This window comes from Eleutherodactylus coqui, chromosome 2 (assembly GCF_035609145.1).
Source record: "Eleutherodactylus coqui strain aEleCoq1 chromosome 2, aEleCoq1.hap1, whole genome shotgun sequence".
NCBI lineage: Eukaryota > Metazoa > Chordata > Amphibia > Anura > Eleutherodactylidae > Eleutherodactylus > Eleutherodactylus coqui.
In genome coordinates this window covers 186,078,709-186,101,282 of record NC_089838.1, presented here as the reverse complement: position 1 = coordinate 186,101,282, position 22,574 = coordinate 186,078,709, and the positions used below count along the sequence as shown (strand labels likewise).

The window sequence follows — 22,574 nt, the reverse complement described above, 5'->3', positions numbered from 1 at the left end:
TATTACACAGTAAAATATTCAGAGGCCCTCCACGGCATAAATTATTTAATATATTTACCAAACAAAGAAACCTGATTCAGGAACAACTTGGGCAGAGAAATGGGAAATGCTCTTTGATTCTTTTCGCAGGCCCAAAACAAATGTAACAGGAATAGAGACTGACTTATCTGACAAACCATGATCAAACACCATCAGCAGCTCCCTCTTGCTGGCAGCAAGGCCAGGAAGTGCTGCAGGCATGTGTAAATATGTGCCTAAAGGCCCTTTTAGATGGGACGAGTGTCGGACAAACGATGCCCAAAACTCGTCCTTGCATATACTAGCTCCTGTGCAACAGCTCGAGAGAGAGTATCTCTGGCTCACAGTGGAGAGGCTACAGTAGATTTCTCTCCTCGCTCTCCCTTGCTCCATTGACATAACACAGCGGCCGTTCAGTAATGAAAGGCCGCTATTTACACTGAACAATGGAGTGATCAGTTCATCATCCATTTATTCAGCATAAACGATGAGCCGATTGCTGCTCGCTTTGTGTAAATAGCAGCCGTTCAGTACTGAACGGAAGCCATGTTAAGCCAATGGAGAGGGGTGGGGGATAGCAAGGAGAAAAATCTTCCGCAGCCTTCTCGCCCCCCTGCTGGCCGCTCTGTGAGCGAGCCAGTACTGTTAGCTTCCATGCAGGAGCACGGGGTACAAGGACACACAGGGATGGGTGTCGGGCATCATCTGCTCAACATTTGTACCGCGTAAATCCAGCTTTAAAGGGGTTGTCCCGCGGCAGCAAGTGGGTCTATACACTTCTGTATGGCCATAATAATGCACTTTGTAATGTACATTGTGCATTAATTATGAGCCATACAGAAGTTATAAAAAGTTTTATACTTACCTGCTCCGTTGCTGGCGTCCTCGTCTCCATGGTGCCGACTAATTTTCGCCCTCCGATGGCCAAATTAGCCGCGCTTGCGCAGTCCGGGTCTTCTCCTGTTCTCTATGGGGCTCCGTGTAGCTCCGTGTAGCTCCGCCCCGTCACGTGCCGATTCCAGCCAATCAGGAGGCTGGAATCGGCAATGGACCGCACAGAAGCCCTGCGGTCCACGGAGACAGAGGATCCCGGCGGCCATCTTCAGCAGGTAAGTATGAAGACGCCGGACCGCCGGGATTCAGGTAAGCGCTGTGCGGGTTGTTTTTTTAACCCCTGCATCGGGGTTGTCTCGCGCCGAACGGGGGGGGGGTTAAAAAAAAAAAAAAAACCCGTTTCGGCACGGGACAACCCCTTTAAGCACTTTATCTCTTAACCTGGTGACACAACCGGATCTGCATCAGCGTGCAAAAGGTTAGCACTAGCAACAAAAGGACATGGTCTGCTGTTGAATAAAAAACACAGACAACAGTTTATCTCGGAAATAAAATGTATGTGTGTATATCTACATACACTCTAACCAGCCATAACAATTAAAAAACTACCTATTTAATATTGTATAGGACAGATGCACCCCTCACCCCCTTCCCTCCCCGTTTTGTGAAACTAACAAACAGTTCTAACCCACCAGGGCATGGAGCTCTTGAAGCCCCTTTAGGTTGTGGAGTGGAGTCTCCATGAATTAAACTTGTTTTTTTCAGCACACCCCATAGATGCGCGGTTGGACTGAAATTTGGAGACAGTCAAAACCTTGATCTGTCATGTTCCTCAAACTATTCCTGAACAATTTTTGCAGTTCGGCATATTATCCTGCTTAAAATGGTACTGCCATTTGAGAATACTGTTGCCATGAAGGGGTGTACTTTGGCGTGAACCCCCCTACCTAAACATTGTTACAGACCAAAGTAATATCAAAATACAGGACCCATGGAATCCCATGGCATCACACTGTCTTTGCAGATTTTCTTCTAATGCTGGGTTCACACAGGGCGGATTTGCCGCGGTTTTGCCGCAGCAGATCTGCCTGCGGCCGCTAATCTCGGGATTAGCCAGCCATGTGGGTGAAGTTTCTCAGATGGCTAATCTGCTGTGGTAAATCCGGCTGAAACCGCGGCTGCGGCGGTCGCAGCCGCGGCTTCAGGATATGCAGCATGTCCTCTTTTTTTTTCATTCCGCTGCGGCCGCGCTCTCCTCTATGGGAGCGCTGAACGCAGCGAAAGAGCAAGCGGCCGGGCCGCTTCAAAGCCGCCGCGGCTTAAACCGCGGCGGTTCTCCTGGCGGAAATCTTGCGGTTTTTGCTGCGGCCAAACCGCGAGATTTCCGACGGGAATACGTCCCATGTGAACTCTGCCTTAAGCCCATCCTGCTGCAATTTCTCATTTGGATAATACACAAACACCCAGCCATATAATGTTAAAAAAATATATATCATACCAAGCCCTCTTATTCCATTTCTCCATGGTTCAGTTAGAATTCTCAAGCACCTGCTACAGGCACTTTTTGCAATGAACAGTAGTTCACATGGGCAGTACAACTAGTCTGCTGCTATACAGCAAGCTGCAATAACCTTATGTGTTCTGACATCTTTCTATCATAGCCAGCATTAAATATTTTTTTTTTAATAATCTCATTTTTAAACCAGTAGTATAACAAGGTTACAAAACAGGTGATCCGGCGGACATCCCAGGCTTAGAAAAAAAACGGACCGAAAATAGCTTGACATGAGCAGAGGAACATAAGAAGGAGATACTGAACATTGAGGCAATCTTACGGCAAATAGCTATGTTAAGGTACTTTTACATAGGATGCTGGAAACAGTGATATTTGATGATCGCCGTTCCGTGCGCACCGACAGGGTACGGAGCACAAAATTTCTCACTCGTCGAAGTCGCTTAGTTTTTGACTGTCGGCCCATGTAAACAAGTAGTTTTTCATTTATGAAGGACTTCCTGTTTGCAGTGAATGTAGGTGCGCAGCGAGAATTATCTCTGGCTGCTCCACCTCCATTCTATCTTTTCTGTGTGAAAGCAGAGCAACAATAGTATGTGGGACGGCTGTTTAAACGTACCTTTACACAAGGTCTGAATAAGCATTGGAACAATTGGTTGCTGTCCTCTCAATGGTTACAGTAGTTTTCTGTGTTTATACTCAGACCTTACTACCTAAAGGCCCATTTAAACGCAAAGTTAATCTTTCAAACGATTGAAAGATTAGCGATCATTTTGCATAAAGTACTAATGGGCAATGAAGCTCATTAGTATTTTATCAGCTTAATTTGCGTGACAATTAGCCTACAGGAGCTGTTGCAGAACTCAGCAGGTGGTCTGAGCTCTGCAATTAGCTCTGTTATTCAGCCACGGGCTGCTAAGAGAATACAACGTAATCTCTAGCTCCCGTGGAGATAACCGCCTGCTGTCTGTTTTCTCTCACAGACTGTTAGAGAATTCAATGTTATATCCTGCTCTTGTGGAGAACACAGCCTGCGGTCTGAACTATGGTTTTTAAACTTACCTACAAATCATCGTTCAGACAAAAAGTGCATGATTGTAGCATTTACACACAATGATCATCACTCATATTCCATCGTTTTAATGAATTTTGAGTGTTAATCATTGCGTGTAAATTAACCTTTAGGGTCTTATGATCATATGCAGTCAGTCAGAGAGAAGAGAATGAACAGCACTACAGACTTCTTTATTTAAATGCAAATTCAGATTGTCTATGCTTAAACAAACAAGGCAAACATGAGTTACAAGGGTTGACCCATCTTATAGCAAGGTTTCAGACTAGTCCTTCATCAGGCTCCTAAAGGAGGAAAAGATAATTTATGAGACAATTGCCTAACTCATGGGTTCCTGTCACTCCAGACGCAGTTTCCTTAGTGGAATCCGTTGGTGATCCAGACCCCCTTCCAGTGGTGCCCTTCAAGATAAGGAATTCTCTCACAAATTATGCTTTCATTATCTAGCAACCAGGCGATGGACTAACAAATCCGAAATGTTGCTACAAGATACCTGTAAACTATGGAACCCATGTTTGTCTACGCTTTAAAAAAAGAGCACAGTCTGAATTTGAATTTTAAAAAAAAGCCTGAAATGTGGTTCGTTCTCTTTTCTCCGACTGTATATAAATAAGCATTGGAGCGAGAGAAAAAACATGGTGTATTTTTAATACAAGAGCATGTCATGAGATCTATCTATCTCACACACACATATATGCATATATATATATATATATATACACACACACACACACACACACACACACACACACACACACACGTCATCACGCAATGATTAAAGGCATATGTGCATATCTGCCAGTCAGCAATAACTTTTTCAGCAATTTGTACTACAGTAGCTCTTCTGAGGAATCTGACAGGATGGGCTAGCTTTCGCTTTCTGCGCTCTGGGTGGCCATGACCCGGTCGCTAGTTCCTCAGTTATGCACAAACGTGTGATCGCATCCATGGGGTATTGAGAAACGTGAAAAGTCTTTACTCTTCCCTTCTTGAAAATGCAACATTTTGACCCTTATGGTTCTTTATGAAGCTGATTCATTGGTAGTCCCTTCTTGCACCGTTTTTAGTAGGTACTTACAACTGAAAATGGGGACCACTGAACAAGACTTGCTGATATGGAGATGCTTTGACCTGGTCATCTAGCCATCATAATTAGACCCTTTGTCCGGTTGCTCACATCCTTACACTTGCCCACTTTTGTTGCTTCCAAAGCATCAATTTCAAGAACTATCTGTTCACTCACTGCCTAATAAATCCTACTCCTTGACAGGTTCCACTATTGCAATGTAATGTTACTTTCTTCACATGTCAGTGATTTTAATGTGATGATTGATTCGTGTATATTAGTTTATTACACTATAAATCATTATGCATAGTTTGTGCTTGCACACATACACAAAAAAAAACCTACATTTTTCTTAATCATAGTATTTTGTGGTTACATGCCACCCCCTAGTGGCAATATTACTCAGCACTCTTTACTTTACTATACTTAAAGCTCATGTGTACTTGGTGCAAATTGCTTCAAGTAGAGGTTCAAACCTAGCCAATATAACTGAAATTTAATAGAAGGCAGCCTCTGCTTTGCTGGCTGCATTCAACATTTAATAACCAAAGAAACTTTTTAAACTTCAAGGATCTAATATGGTGTGAAGTAATACAATAAGTGAAGCTCATTACATTTTAATGCATCTACAGTAAGATTTATAACATTCATGAATTTCTATAAGGCATCCTAGAGCAATTGGTTGTCTACAAGACTGGCTAAATATGCATACAACAGTCAACAGAAGAAAAGGAAGGGGGTTAAAAATAATAGCTGGAATACAGGTACATTTAGTACTAAACAGGATTCTGCAGCTTTAAACAGAAATACACAATAATGCGCTAGATGCAATGGCAGAAACTGTTAACGAAGAAGCCCTGCTTAAAAAAAAAAAATCCCAGGCTGAATGCTCCTTTAACTATCACAGCATGGATTACGTCTAAAGAAAGGGCAGGCATTGCTTTATTTTAGTTAAATGTCAGGAGAAAGCACCTGCTTTTCTGCAGTGATAAAAAATTGACATCCTGCTGCAGCATTTAGCAGTCATTATAATGAAAATAATGTGCTGAAAATTGCAAGCGAAATCAAAGCCTCTTATGCCTCTATAGTAAGGCTGCTGTGGGAATATTGTGCCATGCTGGAAAATGTGTACGACTAGAGCAGAAACTGTGAACATAGATTCCTACAGCTCTGTGCAGCACAAGAAACATTCTGCAAGTTAGGGAACGAATGTCAGAACACATTTCAGGCCACTTCCAACCAGTCTACATCTTGCCCCCGAAAAGTTTCCCAGGTGGGGAAGAAGCACCAGACTGCTAAATGATTAAAGGGTAAAGCTTTGTTCTATATCGGTACGGTTTCTGAGTTAACATGTGCTTGGATGGGCCTGAGAAACACCGTATGGAAGCACTTTATAGCAAGAGATTGCATTGAAGTGATGTGGCACTCTGAATTCCCAGTCTATTTGCAACTAATGTCTGGTACAGTTTAGAATGACCTCTGTTGTGCAAAAATGGCTTGTAGCCATTTGTTACATTATGTAACACATTTTCCTATGTCACTTCAATCTTAAAGCCACCAAAGACCACAAAACTGCCTGTGAATAGGAATACAAATCAGAGAAAAAGTGAGAACCACTTGCCAATAATATGGAGAACAGCAAGTTGCACATGAAATAGTAAAGAACGCACAAGAGAGAACACAGGATGTGTAGGGAAAAAAAGGAAACACAGAATAGTGTGAAAAAAAAAAAACATACAAAAAGGTTTATTGTATATTTATAAGCTTAAAAAGTACTCAAAGTATATCTAAAAAAAAAGCTAAAGACTGAAAAATAAAGAGCAAACAGCCACCATACAACCACCCCTCTATAACATGAAGAGGCCACTATTCAAAGCATATACACATACTTTAATTTACCCCAATGGAGTGGGCGTCGACTAACAAAATGGTATTTAACAAGGAATGCCAAGTCCTACATCTGGGCAAGAAAAACGAAAAAAGCACATACAGAATGGGAGGAATTGGGCTAAGCAGCGCATATGTAAAAAAGACTTGCGCATACTAACAGATCATAGACTGAACATGAGTGAGCAATGTGATGCAGCAGCCAACAAGGCAAACACGATTCTGGGATGTATTAAGAGAAGCAGAGAGTCTAGATCACGTGAGATAATTATCCCCCTCTACTCTTAAGTCAGACCTCATCTGGAATACTGTGTCCAGTTCTGGGCTCCCCACTTTTAAAAAAAAAGACAAACTGGAGCAAGTTCAGAGAAGAGTTACCAAGATGTTGAGCGGTCTGCAAATCATGTCCTATGAAGAACGGTTCAAGGATCTGGGAATGTTTAGCTTGCAAAAAAGAAGTAAGAGAGGAGACTTAATAGCTGTTTACAAATATCTGAAGGGCTGTCACAGTGCAGAGGGATCAGCCCTATTCTCATTTGTACAAGGAAAAACTAGAAGCAATGGGATGAAACTGAAAGGGAGGAGACCCAAATCAGATATTAGAAAAAACTTTCTGACAGTGAGGGTGATCAATGAGTGGAGCAGGTTACCATGGGAGGTGGTGAGTTCTCCTTCAATGGAAGTGTTCAAACAAAGGCTGGATAAATACCTGTCTGGGATGATTTAGTGAATTCTGCACTGAGCAGGGGGTTGGACCAGATGACCCTGGAGGTCCCTTCCAACTCTACCATTCTATGATTCTATGACCATAGCATAGAGCAGGGGTGTTAACTCATTTTCACCGAGGGCCACATCAGGCTTATGGTGACCTTCAAAGGGCCGATTGTAAGGCCACCTGCAGACGGCCGGGTCAGATCCCTTCTTGCAGTGGCACCCGATCCGACCCCCTGCAGGGACCAGCGCGGCACTCACCTGCTCCCTCGGCTCCGGCTGCGATGTGTCGGCTGCCACCCAGCCAGATCATGTGCAGAACGGAGCCAATGGCCAGGGAGTGACATTTCTGAGCCCCGCATAGAAATAGAGCATGCCGCGATCGGTTTTCCGCGTGACAAATCGCGGCCGTCTGCCTAGGATTGCGTTTTCTAACACAATCCTATGGTAGCTTCCACGGGAGGAAATTCTGCGGGAAATCCCACCACTGAATTTCCGCCCATGTGCAGGGGGCTTAAGACAGTATAGTAAGGGCTTGTTCACACAATCGTATTTGCATACATAATATGCAGTGAATAGAAGCCATTGATTTCAATGAGTTTATTCACAGATGTATATTTTCACACAGCATGACCTATTTTGTTGTGTCCTACGCACCCCAATAGGCCATTGAAGAGAATGGGCCGCACAAATACATGGTGAATGCGCAGGATACCTATGTACTCACTGCATATTTGCACACCATTTCAGTGGGTCAATATGTGTGCCCAAATAAGCTGGCATAAGCGATTTTTGATTGCGCAAATACGCAGCGTATGTCTGCGACTGAAATACAATTACACCCGTGTGAACGAGCCCTAATAGTGACCGTGATAGTGGCCCCAGTAAAAATAACGACCCCCACAGTGGCCCAATTAGTAATATTAACCCCTTCAGTAGTAATACCCCCATAGCAACAGTAATAATAAGCCCCCCCTCAGTAATAACAGTTCCCCCGAGCCCATATACTTACTTCCTTCTAGCTGTCAGCGCCGCTCCCCCTCTGCTCGCGTTGAGCCCGGCTACACACTGACGTCAGTGTGTAGCCCGACACGCTTCCTTCCTGAGTCCTCTCCTGCGGAACTGATGAGCAGGGGACTCAGGGGAGAATGATCCCATCTGCACACTGACGTCAGTGTGTGCCGGGATCAGCGCAATTACCAGCGGGGAGCTGCGGCACCCCCGCTCGTAAATCGCTGCAGTGATGAGCGGCGTCGGCACGCCGCGGGCCACATAACATGAGGCAGCGGGCCTGATTCAGCTATATGGAGATAGTTGTAGTGGGTCAGTCTGCTGTTCCATTTTTCAGTCTGCATTCCCTGCTCTGTTGGATGTACCTATAAGTACTTTTTAAACGCTGCAAATACGTTTCTGGTGCCTTTGGCTTTTTAAGTAACGAACATTTGTATACTTTTTCACATTATCCTTTGTGTATGTTCTTGTTTTTTGCACATCCTCCATTTCTCTTGCACATTCATTGCCTATCAATGTGTGAAACTACCTAGGAGAATATTTACTAATCCCGGCATCTCCTGCGCCAGACTTATTACAATTTCCCCAGACGCACCGAGTGCTGAATACATAGGTGGTGAACACCTCTTCACACATCCAGCACATCCCTGGTAGCTCAGTTTGACAGAAGTGTACGCTTGGTCTTGACCCGGAGTACATTTCTGGCATAATTTACGCTGAATTCTGGTGTAAATTATACATAAGTTTGTCAGTCCAAGACGCCAAATCCTCTCCCAACAAACCCTACCCACTCTTGAAAAAAAACGGCAGGGCTGGCACAATAGCCTGAAAAGTCACAATTGTTGCATAAGTAGCCCTTCCGCAAACTTTTGCGACTTTACTACACCAGAAAACTGGCATAAAGCCTTCATAAATAACACCACCACCATATTTGAAAATCAGAAAAAAGTACCGAATAAAAACTGTAAACTATTGTAGAAATCTCCTACTACTACTGACCAATTAAAATGCAATGGTAAGCTCTCACCAAAAGTGAACTAAATACTGTGGCCAACTCCTATATAAAATAGTGGAGCAGTATGACAATAGGAAAATGAAGGATGCAACAGTCCTCATTTACAGCTACACTAGGGCTGCAGTGATATGGGGTGTAATTTCTGCAGAAACCTTGCGAAATGACCGCAGCGGGACTGTATGGAAATTCCAGGGCAGAAAGGCAACTTTAAAACGTGTGTTGTTCGGCGCAAGTTTTGAAGCGGCTTCGCTGCCTGTATTCCACTGCAGAGTGGAATATTCCCATAGAGAGGAGAGAGCCCGGAGTGGATGGTAGCGTCGATACAATTGACATGCCGTGGCTTTGAATTCCGAGCGGCATGTCAGTCTCATTGTCCACTTTACTGCTTAGGCTCGGGTTTAAGATTGGGGGCGGAATTTCCGTGTAGAAAGTCCAGACGGAAATTCCGCCCCGTGTGAACCCAGCCTTACAAAGCTATAAGGCCTCTTTTACATGGGCTACAAAATCGTGAGATTTTGTAGCGATGCGACATCACTACAAAACGCATGTATGTGAAGCTCAGGGTTTCCAATGGGTTCTTTCACATGAGATGTTTTGTAGCCTGAAAGAACCCATTGGAAACCATGAGCTTCACATACATGCATTTTGTGGCGATGTCGCATTGCTACATAATCTCACGATTTTGTAGCACGTGTGAAAGAGGCTTAAAAGGAAGATGATCTACATCTAAAAACCGCAAATTAAAAGACGATTTTGAAAACAGAAGTAACACAAGAGGCCCATCCTTCAAATACAGATTAGTAGCATAATATCTAGCAGTAAAGATGGAAGATCTTCAAATATATCCATTAAACACAAAGATAAATGTATCACTTGAAAGGCAACAGATATCTTTCTGGCAGGGATAGGCCGGCGCGGCCGCCTCCGAAGTTTGACTCGAAACAGAACTCGGAGTCAGTGCGTTTATTCTAAAAAGCCACAGCGTTTCTAGCCACCTCATACATGAGGCAATATACATACCTGGCCCGGGTTCATGTTACCCCTCTGGTACAGGCAGCATCAACAGAGTGACAGGTTCTCTTTAATATGACCAATTACGACATTCATTCTAGAGCTAGATACATGGAAACCTGCAGAGTTCCTTACCTGGAGGGGGGAGATCAAGTTTTGCCCTCCTTAGCTCGGTCATTGAGATTTGCAGTTGTTCAATGACATAATCATCCTCATAACCAAAATTCTTAGCCAGGCTCTCCTGCAGGAACTCTATTAGATCTTCCATAGTCAGCTTCATTAAGTATTCTAAAAAATAACACAATGAGGTTACCCACTATACTTCTAATAACAAAACGAGCAGGTAAAGAGAAGAGAAAATTACTTCATCACATAACAAGCTCCAATAGCTATAAAAGCATCATTATGGCTTTTGGGTTATTAGCATTTACTTATTTATGAATAATTAAACTGGGAATAACAATACTGTGAAAAACGCTATGCTAAATTATAAAACTTCATTAAAAACGTATGGCTTTATGGAGAGCATATTAATGACGGCTGGCACATCCCAGCTTGTACGGAACACATTGTGAATGCATCCAAGTGTTGCTTGCGAGGCCATTCAACTAAAAACACAGCGGACCTAGAATGAAAGTCATAATAAAACACAGACAGGGAACACATTATGAAACATTAATATGGCAAACAAATAAAGAAGGTAGTCTGTGAGGATTCCACATTAACCTCTAACCTTAACTAGTGGTTTAATAAAACAGAAAGCAGCCAAGTATACCAGAAAAGAAAATCACAGGACTGCAAGAACAGCAATAATTAGATCACTGTATACATAGCAAAAAAAAAAGTGAAATATATCCTATGCATACATATTAATATACATACATACATGAAACGGACACTTGACATTTTATAGACACCAAAATACTGACAGGTTTTTAGTAAGAGTCTTTAAATGGTTATTCCGTGTCATGAACACAGCGTAGTTCCCGGTGCTATGCCATTTCTGTAACACCTATTCACTTCAATGGAAGTTATGGAGACAGTGTAAGGCTGCTACCTCAGCTGTTTCTGTAGAACACCCAGCAAGGTGGTCAGGAGACAGCCATGGGTTTCTTATCTCAGCCATGAAACCACTGAGGTGGGACAATCTCTAAGTTTGAAGGAGAAAGTCACAAATGTCTATGTGTGAGCCTTTTCATGAATACAATCCACTTGTTCCTTCTTTATATGGAACCCAAACCACTACTTTATTAGAGACATCCAACTAGTAGCTCATTGGATCTCCTTTGGCCTTCAGAACCACAGAAATTAATTGCAGCAGCCACAGGTATCAGAGAACCTAGGGTGTTCAAAGAAAACATTCCCTACATCACTCCAACTCTACCAGTCTGAACTGTTGACACCTGACAGAAGTGTTCATCGATTCATGCTACTTGACGCAAATATTAGCATGGTGCAACAGGAATCTAAACTCCTCTGACGAGGCGATGTTTTTCCACTACTGAGTGATCCAATTTTTGTGTCCACTGAAGTCTTGTCTTTCTGTTTCTCTTAGACAGCAATGGCACTCGAACTGGTCATCACCTGCTACAGCCCATCTGTGCTAAGGAACGATGAGTTGTGCATTTGGACACGTGACTTGGAGCATCAGCATTGTATTCGACTGCCATTTGCTTGACTGTGAATCGGCTGCTCGTCAGAACGATTCTTGATATCCCAACCTCTGACCCCGTTTTTCGGTGAGGTTTTTATTTCTCTAGGATTCCCTATCGCTGGATCTTTTTCCTTGATCACACCATTCTCAGTATACTCTGATAGCATTGCATAAGAAAACTTTACAAAAAGGTTGGCAGTTTTGAAATACCGGTCCTGGCTATTGTAGTACTGATGACCATGTATCTTTCAAAGTTGCTCAGATCCCTCAAACATCTGCATTCTACTGTGAATTGACACAAACTGATCCATGAAAAACTTGACTTTATGCTGTACTCGGGGGTCATGTGTCTAATGCAGGGAAGCTCCAATGTGAAAGGCCAGGTGTCTCTGTTAAAGGGTCCAATCAGTGAATGTGTGTATTTAGTATATATTCTATAAAGTACAGTATTATAGTCATGGATCTCTCCCTATACATAAACAGACATGTCAAAAAAGCTGAACAAGGAGAAGCCGGTGGGGAATCACCCAGCAGAGACTACAGTGTTTCAGGTTCAAATGTAACTCTTTGTAATGGGACGGCCATTTCATGCTGCTGCTTGCTAGATAAGCATGCATCCGCTAACAGATGTGAGAACCAGATGTGAGGGAAAATCTTACATACAGCACTACAGAATAAAGTATTACTAAATAACCAATGGAGAATACTTAAATCAATGTTGGGCATCCCTCACACAGGCCTTTATAGAGACGCTGCATTTACTGCGGTTTCAGCAGCATTGTCATGCATTTTTGACAGTGAGGCTAAAAATATAAAATAAAAAGCAATACTCACCTAGCAGGCGCCGTCCGGGTCCCTCCTGCTGCTCTCCAATGCTCCTGCCGGCTTCCCCTGCACTTGTCAGCACTGACAGAGCATCTATTACTGGTAACGGAGATTGAAAACCCCGCCTCCAACAAGAGATTGCTCTGCTTGGCTGAGCTTGCGCTCGATGAACCAATCACAGCCATTCAATAGATGCTCTGTCTGTGCTGACAAGTGCACAGGAAGCCTGCAGCTCCATAGTGTAGCTTGGACGATTAGCGCTGTCAAAAATGCGGTATTAAGCTGTGCCGCGTTTTAGCAGTGCTGAAAATGCTTCCCATTCATTTCAATGGGCGACACCGTGTTTAAAAATACTGAAACGCCCAAAAATAGAACATGCACTGCTTGAAAATTGTGATGCTGAAAAGCGACGCGTCCGACCGGCTCACAGCGGTTGCACGAGTAGTTCCATTTAAAATAATGGGAGCATTAAACCGCTTTCAGCACCGCGCTAAATGCGGTAAAAAAGCGCATGTGTGGGGGTGGGGGGGCTTAGGTGGATCTTAAACGTCAATATGCGGTGGCTGCAGTCATTACATCATACACTTAAAAAGACTTTAACCTTTAATTGTATCCATAAAACAGTAAGACAACTAGTTATGCTTAAAAAGCAGGGAGTGCACATCTCACTAGCTAGGTGAAAAAAAAATCAGATAAGAGGAATATCCAGCGCAGTTCCTGTTTTATTGATCAAATAAAGGGAATATATGTCTATTAAATACTGTATAGATGAGAAAGCCCAAAGTTGCCAATTTCTCACTCCTCATTTGAGGAAAGGTATAAGATACTGGCACAGCGGTTAAGGCATATAATAAAATGAGAATAAAAAGCCTGCATATTTCATCAAACACAAGAGCGTCTTTGAGATAATTATGGGTAATTTAGTGTGAGCTCTTTTAACCATTTATAAAGACTTTGAATTATGCAGGTGCTTTTTAGCCACAATTTATTCCACGGAGAACAACCCAAACAGTTCAAAGTGAATGGAAAAGACCTATTTCAAGAAAAGAGCAAAATAAAGTTTACATGTGCTTACAGACTAATCACATATCACTGCATTTTAAAGTGGATTTCCACCTGTAGTGTAGGAAAGATTTTAACTCAACTCCCAATATGCCCCTGTTTAACGAATACCTTGCTACATGAACAGGATGCATACGATAAAGCACAAGGCAGCTGCTCATATTTTACAGAGTGGACCATTTGAATAATACAGACTACTGTATGTCAACAGCAGCTTGCATTCTGCGTAAATGTGGTGGAACACATTAAAGGAATGCTGGTCGAACCCACTCAAGTGCTAAGGGCAGCAGAAATGCAGTCAAAAGCACTCACTGACAACCTGAAGGTTGCAAGTTCAATCCCTGAATGGTTCAGGCGGCCGGCTCGAGGTTGACTCAGCCTTCCATCCTTCCGAAGTCGGAAAAAAAGGAGTACCCAGCTTGATGTGGGGTGATAAATTAATTACTTGAAAGTGTTGCAGAATAGGTTGGTGCTATACAAATAAAAAATTTTTTTAATCAGGGGGACTCGCCAACTAATGTGCATTGGGTTGTCCGAATCCTCTAGCAAAAGGAGATTTGTGGGGCAAGAAGAATCTCAACATGCCCAATCCTTTGTTCTCAAAGAAGATACGCTGTTATTGGAGGTGTTCAACATTGAGAACACATGCATGCTTGGTCAAGTTCAGCATGCATACATAATTGGAAAGGGGGGGACAGGTATTGAATAAATGATCATTCAAGCAGACAGCTGCAGTTTATGGTCACCTTAAAGCAAAATTCCAGTGCCAAAACAGCGAAGTGGGGGGGCGGGAGCTGCATTTAGTTCCTCAGGATTACCGATACACAGTGTGCAACAGGTAGTGACAGAAGGACCTAAGAGGGCCGGGGGAAAAAAGCCATGAAGTCGGGAAGGCATTTTTCCCCCCTTAAATTAGTAAAATTAGCTTCTACTTCATTGGAGTGTTTTGCCTTCCTCTGGATCGACATTGTTGGTGTTGGTGGGGGGTGGGAAGGCTGAACTGAATGGACATACTTCTTTTTTTTGTCTAACATACTATGTCCCAATAGTACAGCACTTCCGTGCGCCAAGTGTTATGAATAAAAGGTTGTCTGTGTAAGCAGCAGGAAGCTTCAGAATCACATTTAAAAAAGTGTCTGTGGGCTACAGATGTAATGAAGAATGTTTAGAGTCTTCTAAAAGAAATAAGATAGACATGTTCTAAGATTTCCATTGAATCACAAGATCTCCCCCAATTGAAGATGCATGGTTCTATGTGAACAACTCGCCCATTGGGTTTCTTATGCCATTTTAATAAACTGATCACAGAGTTACTGTTAAGGTCACAAGCAATCACCCCCACTAGGCAGGGAAACCTGGCAGCAAACGTTCACTTCCCAGAGTGCAGAGTCACCAGGAAGAAAATCAAGCATTATAATGGGGGGCCAGCTCAGATAAAACCGTCTGTCCATGTAAAGCTTGGGCATGTTAATTACTTCAGATGCTCTTTTGGAGCTATTCTGACCTCTGGCTAATTGATCAAGGTGATGAATGTGAGGTATTTTAGAACATACTTTCTGTGCTAGACAACTCCTATAAAGACGGACCGGCCAAGTCCTTAAGAGTTATTTGATCTCAGAATTCCCTTTTTTGGATACTCATTTGGCTAAGGAGGTATGTGCGCTACAATCAACCAAACCATCCGTAAGAATCAAAAAGGGGCATAGTTATTAGCATTGTTAATTTGCAGCACTTGGAACACGGAGTTTGTAATTTCTTTCAATATCTGTTTCTTTTTTTTTCATTTCCTCCCAACACCCCCCAAAAAAACAAAAAAAAACAAAAATATACAGATAGGAAACTTGTTTACCAATCACCTATGGAGGGGGGTTGTGTGCCCCATCTCTATACAGCGATGTATGGTAGCATGTAGGTTATGTATGTAGCACTATAAAAGCAAAAAGGAATAAAGTGCAATAAATGCAATAAATAAATCTACGTAGAAACCCGCCCTCCTAATGGTAACCCTCCCCAAACCCCATCATACCCAAAAGACATCTGCTTTAAATGAATAGAAAACGGATGTTAAAAATGAAGTTTTATTCACAGGACAGGTAGATCTTACAGTTCAATTAGTAAAGAATTGGAAATGCCTTTAAATGTGAATACATATGTTCAATAATGGTGTTCCAGGAGAAAGTGTTCTGCTATACAGTTATCTACAATAGCATTAAACTGCATGTTAATTCCTTCAATAAAAAAAAATAAATAGAAGCCCGCTCTTCTTGCACTAACTTGCACAACAGTAGGTAGGCTGTACCTGCACTTTCACCTTAAATCGGAGATCAAAAATTTATTTTAAATCCATGGGGCAGACTGGCATTTCCTACACCGATTTAGGCAAACACTGAGCAAGCATGAAATGCACCAAATGTATTGAGCCATCCATGTGCCAAATATGAAATCTACCATCTGGTGTAGATATAAGTTGCTGGAGTAAATTATAGTCAACGGGACAGCCGCGAGTGGTCGCACCTCCTAACATTGCCACCAATCTAGTATTAATGGCCTGTCGTAAGGGTCCGCTTAGACAGGACGATTGACATGGAATTGCTTAAGTCTACCCATGCCTGTTCACAGTTAACAGCCAATCAGTTGTTCATTGATGAGCGATTGCCTGTTTATACAGGCAGACTATACAGGCAGACTATCATTTGCTTCTTACGTTTGCTAAACACGGGCGGAAATTCCGCAGCTGGATTTCCTGCAGAATTTCCGCCCGTGCCCGCCTGTATAGGATTGCATTACAAAACGCAATTCTATGCAGACGGCCGTGATTTGTCCGCGTGAAAATACACACAGAAAACATGCGGAAAACAAATCACGGTATGTTCTATTTCTGTGCGGGTTTCGCGGAGGCCCACACAGAAATGTCACTCCTGACGTGCCGGCTCTGTGCATGTGCCGGCTGGGTGGCAGCTGGCACATCACAGAGAGGAGAAGACTCAGATGAAAGGGAGCCGCACTGCTTACTGCAGGGGCGCGGGTCGGATCCTGCTGCGAAAATTCCCACAAGGGGATCCGACCCGGCCGTCTGCAGGTGGCCTATGTCTGCCTAAACTGAATGACAAATGATAAGCAAACAAATTATAGTTTGCCATTTAGTAGCTGGCAGTGCATACACTGAACGATCATCATACAATCCAGCGAGATACTGAATAATTGTTTAGTACAAAAGGCCCTACAGACAGGCCAATTATTTACAACTAGACAACACCTTTAAGCCCTACCCACTTTTTAAAAAAAATTGTATATAAAGTGTGACAGGGCGAGCGTAAAATTGCATAAAGACGCACATTTTGATGCATAGGATTGTATGTGTTAAAATATGTAACTTTTTTTAATTAAATGTGCCCCCGTGCATTTAGATTTCAGAAGTGTATGAACGGGAAAAAAAAAAAAAAAGTGTACCTTATTTTCTATAGCCATCCATTCAGGGTTTTAATAAGTAAATACACCCTGACTTTGGATGTTTTGCTCAGTAAGAGATGCCAGAACACTCCTCTACAGGCTGGCAGCATTGGCAGTAAGGAATTGCAATCTGCTAACTGTTGGAATCCTTGAGGGAGAATGCACACACAAAAGGGTAAAATAAGGGCATGTGCCAAAGTAGCAAAAACAACGCGAATAATACAGGCCATACAAAAAGTCAGCTGATTACTATATGACAGCAAGCTAAAAAGTGAATTCTAAAAAAATGAGGTTATATAAATGAGCAATGTCTGGATTGAAGAAAACAAATATCACAGAACACTTTTTTTTGAGCAAGATAAAACAAAACATAGGTAACTGCTAAAGGGTTTACAATTAAAAAGAACTTACTTTTATGCAGCTTCAGAATTGTGTAGGACATCGCAGTGAGAATTCTGTCACCTTCAAGTATGTAAATGTCCCATATCCTCAGGTTTAGAGTGAAAGGAGTCTACATAGGTGAAAAACAATATAAGACTGTGTTGTGCCATTCCATGCTGCACTTATTCATAGACTTCTACCAAAACAAAGAATGATCATGCTATATAAATCATAAACCTTCGGGTATGGCAGCTGTAAGCAGGAAAAGGTAGCAACTATTGATGGTAGGAAGAGAGAAAGTACTTTTCTGTTGCCATCTACCGGTATAAATGCAGTTTGTTCAATAAGAACTATAGAGAATAACCCAAACAGAATACAAAACATTGGAAATGGGGGCTGTATAAATAAGCGTTCATAAGGGTATGATTATATGCAGCATACTTGCAGCAGATTTTAAGGGGGAAATTTCCACAGCATTTAGAGCAGAAGCCATGCGAATGAGATGGTCAATTCTATGCAGATTTTCCACACCACGTAGATGAGATTCGTTAAACGGTGTGAATTTCAAATTTGCAGAATGTGGATTTAGGCTGCGGAATTCCAAGCGAATTTCATCTCTTCAAATGAGCTGGTGAAATCAGTGTAAAAATCAGTACTAAAATCTGCACATGACATGTGGAATTTGACAGGGATCTGCAATAAAATCCACAGCCGATTTTCCGCTGCAGAAAATCCGCTATCCATGAAGCTGGCTTATAAAAAGTAGGTGAAATCCATCCAGGACACAAAAGCAGTTCTAGAGTCCTCTGAAAATGACGAGCAGAAGAGATTTATTTATTTAAGGGGCATAGGGGTGGTGGGGACATCTTTTTCTCCATCTTAGGAGGTCAACCTGACTAGCAGTACAGAACATTAACCCCTTAGTGACCGCCCCATCGGGATTCCACGTCCTGGCCGGCTGGGCTTTATTCCTAGAGGACGTAGTTTTATGCATCCTCTAGGAATGACAGCCCTGCAGGCTCAGGACGCGATAGCTCCATGCTGCTGGTTACCGGAGGTTACATGGAGCTGTCATCCCGGGCCGCGGGACCCCACCCCCGGTAACGCGATCGCCGATATCCACCGGATACCGGCGATTGCGTTAAAGTCTATGAAAAGTTCAAAACAATTAAGATTTCAGCTTCCCTTACGGATCGTATCCGTAAGGGGAGCTGAGAGTACTCACCCCCGGTCCTCCGCAGCGACCGGCATCTTCACTGTTCTCCCCGGCCCTGCCGCCGGCGTCTGCGCATGCGCGCCAGACGCATTACGTCACGCGCAGAGAGCCGGGAGGCCCGGGAAATTTTAAAACTCCCTGCTCCCGGCTAGAATGAGTAGCCGAGAGCAGGGAGCTGTCACCGGGAACCGCTGTATGCGGTTCCCGGTCACACGATCGCTGCTATCCAATGGATAGCAGCGATCATGTAAAAGTAAAAAAACGTTTAAAAAGTGTAAAAAAATAAAAATAAAAAAAAAGATAAAAAGTTTGTTTCATCTCCCCTCATGGATATGATCCATGAGGGGAGATGAAATTAGGTACCTTAAGCCCCCAGATTTATCCGCGGACCTTGCCCAGCTTCTGCGCAAGCGTCTGTCACCAAAATGGCGGACGCAGGCGCAAAACCCGCAAATTGGCGCGGTAATTTAAAGTCTCCCCGCACCTGGCTACTAAATGTAGCCAAGAGCCTGGAGATTTCATGGGGTACCACGGTACGCTTTTTCCAGTCACGTGATCGATCACGTAAAAGTAAGAAAAAGCTCAATTTTCACCTCCCGTTACAGATCGGATCCGTGAGGGGAGGTGAATTTACTTAAATAAGGCCACTGGCGAGGTCCCCTGACGGGATCCTTATCCGAGGACCTTCCACAAGTTTTGGCGCATGCGCCCATCGCCAAACTGGCGGACGCAAGCGCAGAAGCTGGGGAGGGCAAGAGGAAATTTAAAATTTCCTTGCTCCTGGCTACTAAAGGTAGCCAAGAGCTTAGAGATGTCACGGGGGGCCGCGGGGAGCATCTTCGGTCACGTGATTGCCATTATCCAATGGATAATGGCGATCACGTAAAAGTCAAAAGACAGTTAAAGTTTGACGCTCCGTTCAGTTTGGGCCCCGTTGTGCATCCAGACAGAAGATTAGGGCCACAATGGGTGTGTTTTTGAACAAGGGACAAATGGGGGTATACATTTTGGGGTGAACGTCTTCATTCCTATTTATGCTGTACAAAAAAAGACTATTTTTAAAATGACATAATTGCCAAAAAAACAAAAATAGTTATTTTTTCCTTCTGCTTTGCTTTGATTCATTTACAAACGGTGAAGTCAAAATACGCAGTACACCGCTAGATGAATGCGTTAAGGGGTCTAGTTTTTAAAATGGGGTCATTTGTGGGGGTCCTCTGTCGTTTTGGTCGCTCACGGGGTCTACAAGTGGGCAATGGAGCCTAAAACGCCTTCAAGCAAAATGTCTGTTCTGAAAACCACCTGCTGCTCCTTCCAGTTTGGGCCCGGTTGTGCATACGCACAGAAGATTAGGGCCACAATGGGTATGTTTCTGAACATGGGACAAATGGGGGTATCCATTTTTGGGTGAAAGCCTCCATTCATATGTCTGCTGTCAAAAAAAAACTGTTTTTAAAATGACATAATTGATAAAAAAACAAAAATCGTAATTTTTTCCTTCTGCTTTGCTTTGATTCATTCAAAAACTGTTGGGTCAAAATACGCAGTACACCCCTAGATTAATGTGCCAAGAGGTCTAGTTTCCAAAATGAGGTCATTTGCTGGGGTCCTCCGCGTTTTGGCCGCTCGAGGGGTCTACAAGTGAGCAATGGGGCCTAAAACGACTTCAAGCAAAATGTCTGATCTGAAAGCCACCGGCTGCTCCTTTCGGTTTTGGCCCCGTTGTGTACACAGACAGAAGATTAGGGCCACAATGGGTATGTTTCTGAACACGGGACAAACGGGGGTATTTTGAGGTGTAAATCCTCCTTTTTATGTGCACTATAGAAAAAAATGGTTTGTTAAAAATTACGTATTTGCAAAAATATGATATTTTATCTTTATTTTTTCTACTCTAAATTGCATTAATTCCTGAAAAGAAACTGTGGGGTCAAAATACTCCTGACCCCCCTCAGTGAATACACTAAGGGGTGTAGTTTTTAAAATGGGGTCATTTGTGGGGTTATCTATAATTCTGACACCTATGAGCCTTTGCAATCTTGGCTTGGTGCCGGAAAATAAAGTGTTCCTCAAAATGTTAATAATTAATGTTAAATTTGTACGTCTCCTAAATGGTTAAAAAAAAACGAAAGTTTTTCAAACGTGCATGCAGAATAAAGTGAACAGATGGAAATATAAATCTGAGCAAAAATTTATACAGTATGTTTGCACATATTTGAGATATTACAGTTGAAAATGTGAAAAAAATGACAATTTTTTCAAAATTTTCCCATTTTTGGCGGTTTTAACCCATTCCCGCTGCAGGGCGTAAGTTTACGTCCTGGGAGCGGGGTACTTCCCGCAACAGGGCGTAAACTTACGTCCTGGAGATAGCGCGGGATCACATATGATCCAGCGCTATCCTGCAGCGGGAGCCGGCGTCTCGCTGCAACAGCGGGGGGACATCAGAGATGCGCCCGCCACTGTTAACCCCTTCCCTGCCGCGATCTAAGTAGATCGCGGCAGGGAAAGAGTTCACAGCGGGAGCGCGGCTCCCTCTGTGTCTCCGGCCGGAACTCGCGATGTCATCGCGAGAGCCCGGCCTGTCACCATGGCAACAGGACGCCAGACACTGGCGTCCTGTATTGCCTATGCCTGAGATCGCTGTATGAGCGATAAGGCATGGGAGAGCAGTAGCTCTGCCATGCCTTATACCAGCGATCATCAGGGCAGTGGTTAAAGTCCCTCAGAGGGACACAAACAGTGTAAAAAAAAAGAAAGATTTAAAAAATGAATTAAAAAAGATGTAAAAAAAAGAGTAAAAAAACCATTTTTTATGCTTTTTCTCAGATTAGCATAAAAAAAGGTAAAAAAAAATAAAACCCCACATATTTGGTATTGTCGCGTCCGTAACGATGTGTACAATAAGTTGCACATGCTTTTGACTGTGCACGGAAAAAAACGCTTAAAAAAAAGCTAAAAAACAGGCAAAATGCTCATTTTTAGCATTTTGCCTCACTAAAAACGCAATAAAAGTGATCAAAAAAGCCGTATGTACGCCAAAATGGTACCAATAAAATCTACAGCTCGTCTCGCAAAAAATAAGCCCTCATAGAGCTCTGTACATCAAAAAATAAAAAAGTTACGTGACTTTGAATGCAGCAATTTAGAATAGAAAAAAGATTTCCAAAAAAAAGGGGTTTTTATTGCAGAAAAGTGGGAAAACCTAAAAAAAATGTTAGAATTTTGGTATCGTTGTAACCGTACCGGTCTGCAGAAAAAATGGAAAGTCTCATTTATGCTGCATGATTAACGGTGTAAAAAAATAAAAATAAAATCTATGGCAGAATTGATGCGTTTTCTCTCTCTGCTATCATTAAAAAAAAAAAATAAAAAAATTTTACAATATAGTCTATGTACCCAAAATTGGCATCGATAAAAACTACAGTTCGCCACGCAAAAAACAAGCCCTCATACGGCCGCGTCGACGGAAAAATAAAAAAGTTATGGCTTTTGATAAACGGAGAAGAAAATCCGCCAAAAATTGTTGTGTCCTTAAGCCCAAAATAGGCCATGTCATGAAGGGGTTAATAAATATACACAAATTCTATGGGTCTATTTTTACCACCTAAATGAAGTACAACATGTGGCGAAAAAACATTGTCAGAATCACAAGGATATGTAAAGCCTTCACGGAGTTATGATATGTTAAGTGACATGTCAGATTTCCAAAATTTGGCTCCGTCACTAAGGCGTAAACAGGCTTCGTCACTAAGGGGTTAAAAAAGTTACTAGATGACTAATTTTGTTTATATTTATTAAAACATTTTTTATTTTTCTAAACCACTTTTTTTTCTTACTTTGTATGG

The 22,574-nt window shown here is 42.6% G+C and overlaps 1 protein-coding gene across 1 annotated transcript in view; it reads right to left on the bottom strand.

Moving 5' to 3' along the window:
- The window catches only part of USP6NL (USP6 N-terminal like), a 134,660-nt gene that overhangs the window by 6,041 nt on the left and 106,045 nt on the right, over positions 1-22,574 (bottom strand). Inside the window, exons 12-13 of the mRNA XM_066592060.1 lie at positions 17,541-17,640; positions 10,274-10,426 (exon numbers count right to left, since the gene is read on the bottom strand). Of these exons, the coding sequence (XP_066448157.1) occupies positions 10,274-10,426; positions 17,541-17,640 (253 nt within the window). The remainder of the gene's footprint in view (positions 1-10,273; positions 10,427-17,540; positions 17,641-22,574) is intronic.